The sequence below is a fragment of the Microcaecilia unicolor genome, chromosome 11, assembly GCF_901765095.1.
Source record: "Microcaecilia unicolor chromosome 11, aMicUni1.1, whole genome shotgun sequence".
Taxonomy (NCBI): Eukaryota; Metazoa; Chordata; class Amphibia; order Gymnophiona; family Siphonopidae; genus Microcaecilia; species Microcaecilia unicolor.
Genome location: NC_044041.1, coordinates 131662406 through 131677612, shown reverse-complemented (window position 1 = coordinate 131677612; position 15207 = coordinate 131662406). Strand labels below are relative to the sequence as shown.

The window sequence follows — 15207 nt, the reverse complement described above, 5'->3', positions numbered from 1 at the left end:
AGCACCCCTTACAGAATTGCCTGCATTGTTCTTAACACCTCTTACTTCCCTACTCAACAAATAAGACAATGTCGAAGAACAGCAAGCTCCTCCAGGGAAGGAAGACTGCCATGACTAGTACTAGAGTAGATCCATAGTGCTGTGACACTATTCTTGAAGTTTGATCTTTCTCAGACAGCACTTGCTTTACACTGTATGAAAACCAGAGGTTTTCTTACCCAGAAGCCTGCAATGTCTTGGCTCCCTCACATTTTATGGTACCCAATGAGAACGGACCACAAACTGAACCTGGGACATTGTGTCAACCCCAACCATAAGACACCATTATTCAGAGCATCTACTGTTCCCATGAATTAAATGACAGACTCCCTAGCCATTTTCCTATTTAAGGGCCAACAAATTTGTTCAGGGATGGATAGAGAAGGGAAAGTGTGGTACAGCAGAATGTGACTGCAACAAGTAGTTCAAAAATTAATTTAAGGAACAGCTTTCTGGATGTTATAGCCAAATCTAGGTGCAGAGGGCCCTGATAAATATACATCTAAACCAAAATAATGAGTGCATTTACAGCAGTGTTATTAGCTTTTAGACGGCTTCCCACATCACCTAAAGAGCAACATTAGACGTTAATAATAGTCTCTCTAGAGCTACTAATCATTCACTGTTAGTGAAATTAACATCCAGCTCGCTTCTCCCCCAGAGAGAAACATTAAAGACTCAGTAAAATAATCAGATCTCTTAAGAATTTAACAATATTGTCTCTTCAGATATAATCTGAGATAATAAAAAGTGGCCACACTGTCTTTCCTTTCATTATTGTAAATAATAACATTGTTTTCCCTCAGAATATGCATGAAAACTATACCAAGAAATGTTATCAGCGATTCAGCTCTTTTATAAGAACACTAACGACCACAATGAAATTTATGCTTAGAATGTTACTGGACTACTTACAGTGTTAATACAGAGGTCAGGGCTTCATATACCCAAGATGGCATAAGCCACAAAAGACACTGAATGCTCCTGTTATTAACACATGTGGGGGTAATTCTATAAAAGGCACCCACGCAAAATGTAAAAAATATGCACCTATTTTATGTCAATTTTATAAATGTCACTGAGAGGCATATTTTCAAAGCACTTAGCCTTCCAAAGTTCCATAGAAACCTATGGAACTTTGGAAGGCTAAGTGCTTTGAAAATATGCCTCTAAGGGCACTAATATTTCAATATCTGGGAGAATTAACAATTCCACAAATAGAAAAATACTTCCAGTTACACTTAACGTCAAGAAACTTTTCATCGGATCTTCAGAGATATCAGGGATGTTAGCCCAATAGCACATTCATTTTTCAGGGGCAGTCATATAAGTCATCATCAATCCAATTTTAATTTGATCAAAAATCATTTTAATATCATTCCTTTTCACCAATCATTTACAGTTCAAATATCTTCAACAAATCCAAAACCACCAGGAGACAGACTGTGACAAGAATTCATGTTTTACTTAAAATCTACCTCAAGGATAAATCTCCTTCACTGCAAAAAAGTACTTCACTCTCCTTGTTCAGTATATCACCAAATGACCGTATCTATCTCCTGCTAATTTTGGATTAGATGAAGACGTTTGAACTTTACAAGTAAACAAGAAAAAGATATTTAAATGAAGAGTAATTCCCTACTATATGCGGGGAAAATGTGGGATACAAATGTGACAAATATAATAAAAAATAAAATAACTGTTTAGTATAATCAAATTAAAATTGGATTGATGGTGACTTATGGGACTGCTTGAAAAATGAATGTGCTATTGGGCTAACATCTCTGAAGATCCAATAAGGTTTCTTGACATTTAACTGGGAATATTTTCCTATTTGTGGAATTTTATACAGATTAACACACATAAAAAAAAACTTTCCAGAATAACCCTCAGTAAGGCACAAATACTGCCACACAAAGTTACACCTGTGTACCATGTAGTTCCACTGAAATGCCTACACACAAGATCACATAAAATATACACAATATTTCTGCCATATGTACCGCCATACAATTTTATAATCACCATTTCCTGCATGTACAACTTGTGAAAATTCAGTATAAATTTGCCCCCATAAAGAGCAAAAAGATCCCAGCCCATCTTAAGTATAGGGATGGAAACATTTAGAAAACTTGACCACCATTCAAATTTAAAAGCCAGGAAAAAAATGTTGACTTCTGTCACTTCCCTTCCCTAATCCAATCTTTGTCCTCTTCTGTGATTGTTCTGGTTCATGCAAAAAAAACAACAAAACAGCTAAGATGACTCAAAAAAATCTAGAAGACTACGCTTCCAACATAAAAACAGTAATATATAAAAGGTGGGTAAGACTCGACACAGCTGTGTTTCGGCCTATCTGGCCTGCATCAGGAGTCTTTTCACCATAGGATGATGCTGACACCAGCTCTGCTCATTTCCCCCGTTTTACAAGTTTCCCAAGAGAAAATTGCGAAGTCAATCATACAGACGCTCCAGTACAATCATATGTACCATCTTTGAAAGACGACAATAAAGGATTAGATGATATAAATATAGGAAGTGAGCTATCCTGTGGTGAAAAGGCTCCTGATGCAGGCTAGATAGGCCGGAACACAGCTGTGTCGAGTCTCACCCACCTTTTATATATTATTATATATTTCTTTCATGTCTAATAAACTTGGTTTTACTGTTTTTATATTAAAGGCGTCGTATTCTGGATTTTTGAGTCATCTTCGCTGTTTTGTTTGTTATTGCTCTGGTTCAGCCATAGTGATTGCTCCTAGGTACCCAGGTTAGACTTTACCATTTCGATTTTAGTATTTCTCTTACCTTCTATACTAATAGCTCAAAACATCTTCCATTCATCTCAGTAGAAAACATTAACTATATAGACATGTTACCTGCACTGAATTACACTGGTTAAATTATATATCATTAGTTATGTCAGCTCTACACCAACTCCCTCCCTCAGTCAGCAACACCAAAGGATGTTATGGTCACAGTTATTAATGTTGTCCGATAGTCACGATTCGCCTAAGTGCTATTCTAGCTAGTTAGGTGACCTAACTAATCAAAGCTGCAAGGAAAAAAATGAATGTTAACTGGTGTTGCTGCAGGAGGACATTGGCAGCTAAATGATGGATAATTATCAACATCATTGCTAATACTACTAGGCCCTTACAGACAGATGTATACTAAGGTTGTCTACTGTTGCTGCCATAGCACTGGTGAACATTATTGTTCTACAGCTGAAGCATCGATGAAATCATCATTTATCATTTATTTATTTTATATACCATTTCTTATTGCTATTGCAAAACAGAACGGTTTACATTAAAAAAAAAAAAAAAAAAATATATATATATATATATATATATAGAACTTATACAAACAAGTAGGAACTCCAATCATTGATAGAAAAGCACAGCAAACCATAAATGACAAAGAAGGACATAACTAATAAAAACACAATAACTAAATTAAACACAGTTTAGCCTAAACTTTTTCACCTTCCCTACTCTCATAGGTTCTGTTCAATAAAGTTTGAGAAAAGAAAAGTTTTCAAAAGTGAATATAGGAATTCTCTAATCTAATCTCTTTCGGAAGTCCGTTCCAGAGAGTGGGAGACAGAAAAAAGAACGCCGATGCACGCGTAGATTCCCATCGAGCCTTAGCGGGCAGAGGAATGACTAGCCTATTATCGGTTAGTGATCTAAGAGTCCGCACAGGAAAATAAGGAATCGTCAGATTGGATAAATAACTAGGAATAAGTGAATGAAATGCCTTATGTGTTAAAGCAAGTACCCTAACTTTGACTCTAGCTTCAATCAGAAGCCAATGAAGTTGGTATAGTATAGGTGTTATTCTATCATCTCTCTGAGCCCTACAAATCATGCGAGCCGCTGTGTTTTGTATTCTTTATATTCTTTTTAGATTAGCTTTAGTAATCCCTGCATAGATAACATTACAGTAATCTAAGCGTGATGTAATATACACATACGTCAGTGTTTCAAGAGAGTCTTTACTTATTAGATTTCTAATTGAACGAAGCTTCCTTAAGTGAAAGATTTTTTAACTACATCAGATATTTGTTCCTCAAAAGTTAATGCAGAATCAATAATGACCCCTAAATATCTAAAGGATTTAACTATAGGAATACATTGTCCAAATAACGTGGGCACTACTGTTGAACAACTTTAAATGAGCGATCTTTAAGGAAGGATGTAAACCATTTCATGGTTGTCCCAGAAATACCAATTTCATTTAATCGATCAAGAAGTAAATTATGATTGATTAAATCAATGAGTAACTAATCACCCCCTCCCCTACTTATACAACGCCACTGGTTGGTTACCTGTCACTTTTCATGTCTAGCTTATTCTTACCAATAAGGCCATTCACTCTGATAATCCACCTTATTTATCCTTGTTGATTCAATGTTACACTGTCAAGGGCTTCCGTTCTCTTAAAAGATTTTCGATTAAAACGTCCATCACTACAGGAGGTACACTATCAGGATACCAGAGACGGTGCAGTGTAAACAAAAAGCCCTCTCTCTGGAATTATCTTCCCCCTTACCTAAAATGTATCTTTTGAGAAAGCTTTTAACGTGCACACCAGTAAATCAGCTCCTCCTGTGATCCACCGACACTGCAAATCTGTCTCTGTGTTATACAATTATAAGTTTCTAATGCCAATATTATCGGACATGTTCCTTCTTTCTTTACGTGTTTAGTCCCCCTATACTCTATCGTTTAATGGCGTTTTCCGATTTGTTTTTAATTTATATTGTACACCTCTGCTATTGCCTAAGGAAGGGCAGTATATCAAATAAAACTAACTTAAACCATTCTAGAGCTGCAGCACTGGTTGGGTGTTATTGTTTTACAGCTGCAGCACTAGTGAACGCTAGTTATAATTCTAGCAACACTGGGGAATGGTAGGTACTACTCTAGAGCTGCATCAGTACCGGCAAATATTATTCTAGAGCTTCAGTACTGCTTTTTAGCTATTCCAGAGCTCTAGCAGCACTGGTGTTATTGCTTCAGAAATGCAGCACTTGTGCATCTTAGTTATTATTCTGGAGCTGCAGCATTCTAGAGTTCCAGTTCCAGCACTGGTGCATGTTAATTATTCTTCTAGAGCTGCTGCACTAGTGAACGCTAATTATTCTTCTAGAGCTGCTGCACTAGTGAACGCTAGTTATTCTTCTAGAGCTGTATATGCCCTTGCAGCTGCTCGAACCATGTTCTCCAATAAAGTGCCGCTAACATTCTTGGCTTTCACAGGCTGCGGCCTCCTCCGGCACCAAGGAGTCGGGAGTGGAGGTTCAACTCACCGGCGGAAAACGCGCGTTGTACTTCTTCTTCTTACTTGGCATCCTGAACCTCACCCCCACCCCCCACAGACAGAGAGGAAAGTAGCAGCAGCAGCACCACCACCCGTCACCGCGACAGCAACAACCGCCGCCGGGGCAAAGAGAACGGCCCGCGAGCCTCGGGGGTGGGGGGGGCGTTCCTAGACACTGCCGGCCCAGCGCGAGAGGCACCCAGCACAAAAGGGACAAGCGACTGGGGGGGGGGGGGATCTTGCACACCGCCAACTACAGGCCGAACGCTAATAGCATTCTATTTCCCCGCGCGCTCCCCTAAGATTTTAGCCTAGATTCACTGCCAGCTTCAGGTCGAGCACGAGACCAGGGATGCGAAATCAGCAGAGCAGAGAGCGCGAGCAAGCTCAGTGAGTTCACAACGGCGAAGGTATCAACAGTGAGTGAATCAGGAAGCGACGTCTGCGTAAAGATGTGTGAATAAAGTTATTGAAAGTGAGGCGGACAGTGTCGCATTTTTTCGCTGTAAATAAAGTTATTGCGGGAGGAAGCCGGAAGTTTTTGTTGTTGAAAGGAAAGAGGGCGGGAGGTGGCAGCATCAAACCTCCTTGGCAGTGAAGCAGTAGGTAATGGGGGAGAAAAGCTATGATTTATACTTAGAGATGCGAATTGAGGGAATACTGGCAGGGCTGGGGTTGGGAGGTGGGGATAGTGCTGGGCAGACTTATACGGTCTGTGCCAGAGCCGGTGGTGGGTGGCGGGGCGGGTGGTTGAGATAGTGCTGGGCAGACTTATACGGTCTGTGCCCTGAAAAAGACAGGTAAAAATCAAGGTAAGGTATACACAAAAAAATGACACGTGAGTTTATCTTGTTGGGCAGACTGGGTGGACCGTACAGGTCTTTTTCTGCCGTCATCTACTACTACTGATCCTGTACTTCATTCTTTCATTCAGTTTCCCTCATCCGTAATCCTTCTGCATTTAACTTTTTCTTTCCTTAGTTGGTTTCCCGCAGCTATCATGTCACGTCTTTCTCTGCCTTTGTAGCTTCCTTCTCTCATATCCTGCAATCTTTATTTTACCTGCTGGTAGGTAATAATGATATCAGTAATACATCCCTTTTGCTGTGGTTACCTCTTCTGTTAGCTTCCCTTTCGGGCTTTCTAGCTCCTCGATCTCCCCCCCCCCCCCTTGAAGTGGAGAAGCTGTAGCCTGGGAGAAGACAAGCTATGCACTGAATACTGCCACTGTTGCGTTGAGGGGGCAGGACCGAGGATTGGCCTCTTGTTCTGCACAGGAGTGAGTGGTGAGTGCTGACAGAACTTGGCTCCATATTTATATAGATCTTGTGGTGCCCAGCCCCACTTCCTCTAACAGACTTTTTTCAGATCAGCCTAGTAGTTTAATGGTAATATTATACACTGCCATTCATCCCCTGAATTAGATCTTCGGCTGGCCAGTTGGAGGAGGGTGGAGGGTCATAGATTTGATATACTGCCTTTCTCTGATTGAACCAAAACAGTTTACTGTGTTACCCAGATACTTTCTGTGTTAGTGGGCTCTTTTTTTTTTTGTTGTTGGTGTACTTGGGGCAGTGGATGGTTGGAACTAGGGATGCTACATAGTCAGAGTTCAACACAAGACAGTGGAGATGACCAAGGAAACCAGAGTGCTCCTAAAGTGATCTTAAACTTAATAGGAAACAAACTGGTAAATAGTCAATGCTAAAGAAAAAATCAGTTTGTGTTCTAAAAGCAATCAGTCATTCAAAGTTTCCCTATAGACAATCAAAATATTATAAAATTAAAGCTCAAAATCTCCCAGCTGTAATTTCTACCAATTAACAGTATGACGAAATCTGTGTTGCTTTGATCTTAAAGCAGAAGAGAAAATGCAATCCATCTGTTAAAATTCATCATTCCTATCTGCAAATGCACTGATCATGACTGGGGTATACAGAATACTCCTAGTTGCTACATTAACAAGCCTATTTCTAACCATAGGAATCAGAATGGTAGAGGGGGGAGGTATCCCTGGCCCAGCCCGCACCCCCCCCCCCCAAAAAAAAAAATTTCCTTTCACACATTGGTGCTCCATCATCATGGTCTGGCATCTCTTTCTCTCTCTCTTTTCCCCCTTCCCTTCTCTTCCATGATCTGGCACCTTTTGCTCACTCGCTTGCGTGCTCCCTCTTTCCTCCCCTCGGTCCTTGCTCCCACAGTTATTCATAGTTGCCTTTGGCTGCCAGCACTACATACCATCACCAGTTGGCCTGCAGCCTTCCATCTGTGGTGTCCTGTCTCCTCTGAAGTAACTTCCTGTTTCCAGTGGGAAGGAACATGGCAGAGGGAATGCACTGTAGGCCAGAGATGGCATGTTTTGCTGCTGCCAAGTACAAAGACACACTGGGGGGGGGGGGGGGAGGAAGGGATGCTAGGACCTGCGGGGAAGTAGAAGAGAAAGAGGTGCTGTCTGCAGGAGGGAGGGCAGCAGGTGAAGGAAGGAAAGATGGAGAGATACTGGCCTCAGTGGTGGGGAGGAGGGGGAAACAGGAGGGCAGTAAGAGAGAGGGTTGATGCTGGACATGAGAAGAGGGAGGGATAAGGATATAGGGGCATTGCTGGATAGATGGGAAAGGATATGGACACAGAAGGAAGACGCTAGCATATTCCAAGAGTGGAAGAAGGGGTGTGATGCTAGGGCTGGGAGAAGGGGGCTCAGAGGAAACATAGGGACTGGGGATAGAGCTTGAAGAAGGGATCTAACGCTGGGCCTGTGAGAAGAGGCGAGGGAGCTAGGAGTGAGGATGGAGCTTCCCCCCCCCCCCCCCCAAAATAAAAGAAAAGGTGCCCCACTGCCTCTGTTTCTATTTTTCTCACGATTTCTCATTTAACCCTTGCTTTAACTATGGACACTGGGGTCTAAATCACATTTACACAAGAGGACACTCCATGAAACAGAACCAGCCGATTGGAAAACAAATTGTAGAAACTATTTTCCCGCGGCATATAATTATGCAGTTGAATCTTTTGCTGGAGGAAGATGGCAAGGTAGCTGACATAGCCAAGTAGACCTGAGAAAGCAATCACTTGTCCTGGAAATGAACAGCAAGAAATTTGATCTTTTTATTTTTTTGAGATTTCCAGGTATATGTATCTCAGATTAGTCACTCAGAGACAAGATGCTGGGCTCATAGGATCTTGGTCTTCACTCAGAATGCATTTTTTTGTGTTCTAAGTGCTGTACTGGGTCCAAAGCCCAGCATTCTGTTTCCAGTAACGGTTAATGCAGGTCACATGTACGGTAGGATCCCTAAAAGTAGATCCCATGAAACCCATCTTCAGGGATGAGCAGAGGCTTTCCCCAAATCTAACATGTTACTACATTTGTGGACTTTTCCTCCAAAATTATTGTCTAAATTGTTTTAACACCCAGCTAGACTGAGTGGAGTAGAGGAGTGGCCTAATTGTTGGAGCAGTAGGCTGAGAACCATAGAAGCCTCGTTCAAATCCCACTATGGGTCCTTGTGAGTTTGGGCAATTCACTTAACCCTCCATTGCCTTAGGTACAAGCTTAGATTGTGAGCCCTTCAACTTTGTCTTTTAAGCAGATTAAAAGGTATGGTGCCTGCAGTAGACTTTCGGACAGTTGTGCAGAACCTGGTGTTGACTAGGACTGATTATTGTAATTCTTTATATTTAGGAATATTATCTGCGAAACTCCAGGCTCTGAAAGTTGTCCAAAATGCAGCTGCACGTTATGATTATTTATTTGGATTTGGATTTTGCTTTTCAGTAATAGGTCAAGGTGAGTTACATTCATTGTGGGAATCATCAAAAGCTAGGTAGAACAACCACACTAGGTGGAGGAACACCAATCCCTACAATTGTAGCACAGCAAGCCAAAGTGTAGGGTGAAGAGTTGGCACTTCCAAAAACCACAAGGGAAATTTCAGTCTAATTCAATGGGGTCATTCCATGCCAAGTGGTCTAAATCTTCCCACCATCATGTCTCCAATTTTGTTCAAATTTTATCTGTTGCGCGAGTCAGGTGTTAAACGAAGTTTCCCAAAATTTGAGGTCTCTAACTGCAATAGTTGCAGATCTAGACCCCCTTTTCTGAAAGGTTGTCAGTCCATGAGCGCGCAACATTTACCAAAATGCCATTTTTGGGGTCTAATAAAATCCAAACACATAAGAATGGCTCAAAAATTCAAATCCTGTACAGTTTTTGATGCTAATTCCAATGAAATACATTTTAACATTATGGATGCAAAATCCAGTCAAACAAGTTGACTCAAAGTGTGCATCAAAATTGGTCACGACTCACCGGAACATATTTGGACCAATATTCAGACCGCAACAACTTCCATGCAAACAAAGATACGGACTTGAAATTTTGAACAAGCATTATGCTTGTGCTGGACATAATACTGCCAGATTTGCAACTAGCCAGCATCTATAACCGCCCTGCAGGATCTCTTCAAAGTTGGCACTGTCAGTGCAAATGGTAAAATATACCAAAGTTCAAAGCCAATTATTAAAAAAGAGTCTGCCTGAATCAGCTTGTGAACAGCATCATCTGAAAGAGAAAATTGTGCTCTACAACACTGATATGTTTTTGTTTTGCAATGCCACAGTAGCCATTTACTCAGGTCAAAGTATGTTATATTTTGTGTGCGCGATTTGGTCCATGATGGCTGAGCCATTACTGGTTATCACATTGAAACCAGCATCCCCATTTAATTTTAGACCACTTGGCATGGAATGACCCAATGGTGCAATCTGGTACAATCATTAGTACTCAGTCATCTAGACTACTGCAACTCACTCTACGCTGGCTGCAAAGAACAAATACTCAAAAAACTCCAAACAGCCCAGAACACGGCAGCCAGACTCATATTTGGAAAATCAAAATACGAAAGTGCAAAACCCCTACGACAGAAGCTACACTAGCTCCCACTCAAAGAACGCATCATGTTCAAAGTATGAACCCTAATACATAAAATCATCCATGGCGAGGCCCCAGCCTACATGTCAGACCTGATAGACCTACCACCGAGGAATGCTAAAAAATCATCTCGTACATTCCTTAATCTTCATTTCCCCAACTGTAAAGATCTAAAATACAAAGTAATGCACGCATCAACCTTCTCCTATATGAGCACACAATTCTGGAACGCACTGCCACGCAACCTAAAAGCGACCTATGAACTGACCAACTTCCGCAAACTACTAAAGACCCATCTCTTCTACAAGATATACCACAAAGATCAAAGTATGTGAAACTCCCACATACATCCAGAAATGTTAATAATGCCTTCTGTTATATCACTATGATATATTCCATTACCATTCTACCCAAAATCCTTCTGTAATACTAATTATCTATTCTCTTCTCATTCCACTATGCATGATGTATTGTAAGTCACATTGAGCCTGCAAAGAGGTGGGAAAACTTGAGATACAAATGCAATAAATATTGAAAGCACATCAAAAGACTCGACACAGCAGCTGTGTTTTGGCGCTGTAGGCATCTGTCTTAGGAGTCTGTAAGTTACATGTAAATAAAAATGAATTACATAAAAGAAAAGAACACTAAAAATAACACTTAAATATAAATATGCACTGGAACATAAAAAGAACAAACATAATAAATAAACCGCTAAAACTTTATATATAAAAAAGCTGAAATGGACCATGATGTGTTAAAACTCAAAACACAAATAGTTAAGCCCTTGTTTGTGTTATTTTTAGTGTTCTTTTCTTTTATATAATTCATTTTTTACATGTAACTTATAGACTCCTAAGACAGACACCTAGAGCACTGAAACACAGCTGCTGTGTCGAGTCTTTTGATGTGCTTTCAGTAAACACCATTGAATTGGACTGACACATTTCTCTTGTGGATTTTGGAAGTGCTAACTCTTCACCTTAATCTTTGGTTTTTCATTATCAAAAGCTACCCATATCACTCCTGTTTTGAAGGAATTACGTTGGCTACCAGTAGTCCAAAGGGTGGATTTTAAAATTCTTTCACTGGTTCATCAACATATGTATGCTAAGGTACCTAAATACTTTGTTAATAGTTTGAAAATGTATATGCTGACACATTCTCTGAGATCTAAATCTGCTAAACAGTTGTGTGGTCCGTCTTCTGCAGCATATCATTATGCCAAGACCTGGAACCGGACTCTCTCTACTGTGGCACTCTCAATGTGGAATAAGATTCCTAGATATTTAAGATTGTGTAAATGTGCAGCAATTTTTAAAGATTGTTGAAGACTTACTATTTTGTAAAAACCTTTTTAGATGGATAAGATTCTCCTTTGATGATTATAATCTTGCAGAATTTAAAAGATTATTGAAAATTCACTGTTTTGCAGAAGCTTTTTTACAGGGACAAAACTCCCCTTTGATATAATTTTGTAAAAAGTGTCATCTATTATTAATTGCAAGTGTGTAATTTTTAACTATGTATGTGTAATTGTTAATCCGCTTTAGTTAAAATGGGATATACATTTTTAAAATCCTATATAATAATTCTCACACCAACGTTCTAAAGTAGCTGCCTGTGTCCGTGGCTCCTGGAGTTGCTGAGCTAGGCTCTGTAGCCAGACTGACGTCACTCACAGCTGATTCCCAGGCAGGGGGAGGAGTAGGGAAACACACAGAGCAACTTGCTCCGCGTGTTTCCCTACTTCTCCCCGTGCCTGGGAATCAGCTGTGAGTGCGCCGCTCAAACACCCCCTCGGCGCATCACCCAAGCCGCCCCCCCCCCCCCCCGGCGCATCAAACACCCTCTCCCCCGAAGCACATCAACCCCCCCCCCCCCCCCCCCAAGCACATCAACCCCCTCGCCACCCGTAGCTGCCACTGGTAACGCTGTCCGGCCGCTGCTGCTTCTCCTGTTGAGCAGCAGCGGCCGCTACAAAAAGAAAAAAAGCAATATGTTTTTAAACATCAAGCACCGTACACAGCCATCAGGCATTGGCTGTCAGCTCTGCAGCCGCTCCTCCTCTCGCCTCCACGTCACTGCCCCTGGAGTAAGACCCCGGAGGAGCGCAGTGATGTGAGAGGAGGAGTGGCTGCAGAACCGACAGCCAATGCCTGTTGGCTGTCTGCGATGCTGCACTTGATGTTTAAAAACATTTATTGCTTTTTTTCTTTTTGTAGTGGCCGCTACTGCTCAACAGGAGAAGCAGCAGCGGCCGGACAGCGGGTTTGATGAGCGGGGGAGGGGGGGGTCGCTGGACATGGGTGGCTGGAGGGGGGGGGTCGCTGGACATGGGTAGCTGCAGGGGGGCAGGGGAGGGTCGCTGGACATGGGTGGCTGCAGGGGGGGCGGGGAGAGGGTCCTGAGACCAGAGAGGGAGGGGTGGGGAGGGGGGCACACACTCACTGTCTCCTCTCACATACACTCTCTCTCTCTCTCTCTCTCTCTCTCTCTCTCTCTGACACACTCTCTGTCTATCACACTCTATCTCTCTTGTCACACAAGTCTCACACACACAGACACTCTGAGGCATATTTTCAAAGCACTTAGCCTTCCAAAGTTCCATAGGTTTCTATGGAACTTTGGAAGGCTAAGTGCTTTGAAAATGAGCTCTGTCTCTCACACACACTCTCTCTCTCTCTCTCTCTCTCTCTCTCTCACAAACACACACACACTCTGTCTCTCTCTCAGTCTCTCTCTGACACACACACACTCTGTCTCTCTCTCAGTCTCTCTCTGACACACACACACTCCATCTCTCACACACACACTCTCTCTCTCTCTCAAACATACACACTCCGAGGAAAACCTTGCTAGCGCCCATTTCATTTCTGTCAGAAACGGGCCTTTTTTACTAGTAAAATAATAAAAGTGCTCACCTGTAGCAGATGTTTTCTGAGGACAGCAGAACACGCATTACCACATATAGGTGATGTGATCCCGTGGAGCCTGGCACACTATCTAACATTCTGGATCCTTCTGAAATCTTTGACTTCACCATACCACATATGAACGGGTACCTTCCTGCCTGATGTGAGTGTAGAGGACCAGCACTATAGTTTAAAAAAAAAAAAAGCTTAAGGAATACAGCTCCTAGGGGAGGTGGGAGGGATGTGGTAATGTGTCCTGCCATCCTTGGAGAACACCTGCTACAGGTGAGTAACTTTGTTCCAAGGACAAGCAGAACAGCAGTACCACATATGGGTATCCAACTAGCAGGCTCAGCAAAAACAGACAATCTAGACTTCAAACTGGTAAGGCCAACAAGGAACCAATTAAACTGGAACTTAAATACATTCCTGATGTTTGGGTGCAGCCCGGAACAGAACAGAAATGAACCTAGGAGGGTTGAGTTGGATTCTAGACACCAAGCAAATGTCTGACCAAACCAACTGTTGCTTGGAAATCCTGCTGAAGTCAGTAGTGAGATGTGACTCTGTGGACAGAAGACCACTGTGCAGCTTTGAAATCGCTTCCATTGAGGAGATTTGCACATGGGGTACCAACACAGCCATGGCCCTGACATTGTGAGCTGGGATATGACCCTCTGGGCTCAGCCCAGCCTGGGCATAATCTAAGGAGTTGCAATCTGCTAGCCAATTAGATAAAGTGCATTTACCAATGGTTGCTCCTATCCTGTTTGGGTCAAAAGAAACAAAAAGCTGAGTGGTTGTCTGGAGCGGACTAAAGCTCATAGATAGAAGGCTAAGGCTTGCCTGCAGTCCAAGGTATGCAGTGCGCTTTCTAGGATGGGCATGGGGTTTTCAGAAAAATGTTGGCAGCTCAATTGACTGATTAAAGTAGAAATCAGACACCACCTTCGGAAGGAAATTAGGATGTGTGTGAAGAACTATTCTGTTGTGATGAAACTCTGTGTAAGATGGATCCACTACTGGGGCCTGAGGCTCGCTGACCCTGTGTGCTGAAGTGATGACAAATGTCAAGCAGCTCAAAAGAAGCTTTCAGCAACTAGATGAGAACGACGTTGAGGTACCACAACATAGCTGGCGATTTGATAGGGAGTTTTGTCAAAAGTAAACCTCTCATATCGAACTAGAGACTGTACAGAGATGGACTTACCATCAAGGTAAGTGCCAACTGCACTGAGTTGAACCCTTACAGACTTGAACGTGAGACCAGAGTAAGAAAAGTTGAGAAAGTATTCAAGCAGTTTTTGTGCAGGACAGGAAAAAAGATCTAAAGTCTGGCTCTCACACCAGACAGCGAACCTCGTCCACTAAAAATTATGACCTCTTTGTGGAATCGTTACTAGAAGCAAGCAGGATTTGAGAATCCCTTCATGCAGCTGAAGGGACGCAAATTCTATGCCCTCAACATCCAAGCCATGAGGCCTAGGGATTGAGGTGCAAGAGAGACCCCCTTGGTCTGAATGACGAGGATCAGAAAACAGTCCAGTCTCCACGGGTCTCCTCTCCAGAAGTAGAAGGAACCATATCTGCCTTGGCCAGTAAGGCACAATGAAGATCATAGTTCCCTGATCCTGCTCGAGTTTAAGCAAATTCTTCCCCCCTAGAGGTATTGGGGGATACATGTACAGAAGACATTCCTTCCAATAGGGAAGGAAGGCATACAATACTAGTGTGTCATTAGATCTCAGCCTGGAGCAGAACTGAGGGACTTTGTTAGCAGAGAGATCCACAATGCCCATGTTTAGAGACCACTCGTGGTTGCATCACCCTGCTCAGCCTGTCCGCCAGGCTGTTGTCTTTCCCTGCCAGGTATATGGCTCTGAGCATTATGCCATGGTTGGAGGCTGATTGCCACAGCTTGACCGCTTTCCTACGCAAGAGGTATGAATCCATGCTTGTTGACATAGGACATCACAAACTGATTGATTGATTATT

The 15207-nt window shown here is 42.3% G+C and overlaps 2 protein-coding genes across 8 annotated transcripts in view; one reads left to right on the top strand and one right to left on the bottom strand.

Annotated features, from left to right (window-relative positions):
* Nucleotides 1-5815, bottom strand: part of DRAP1 (DR1 associated protein 1) — a 138950-nt gene extending 133135 nt beyond the window's left edge. For all 4 annotated transcript variants that reach the window (XM_030218105.1, XM_030218106.1, XM_030218107.1 and 1 more), the window contains exon 1: nucleotides 5357-5815. In XM_030218105.1, coding sequence (XP_030073965.1) covers nucleotides 5357-5398 — 42 coding nt within the window. In that variant the 5' untranslated portion in view covers nucleotides 5399-5815. The remainder of the gene's footprint in view (nucleotides 1-5356) is intronic.
* Nucleotides 5816-5893: 78 nt separating this feature from the next.
* C11H11orf68 (chromosome 11 C11orf68 homolog) overlaps nucleotides 5894-15207 on the top strand; it is a 56297-nt gene continuing 46983 nt past the window's right edge. Inside the window, exons 1-2 of one of the 4 annotated variants that reach the window (XM_030218958.1) lie at nucleotides 5894-5969; nucleotides 9050-9154. The gene's annotated coding sequence lies outside the window, so the exon portion shown is untranslated. Of the gene's footprint in view, nucleotides 5974-6409; nucleotides 6654-9049; nucleotides 9155-15207 lie in introns of those variants that run through there. The other 3 variants (XM_030218956.1, XM_030218959.1, XM_030218961.1) reach the window with 3 other exon arrangements.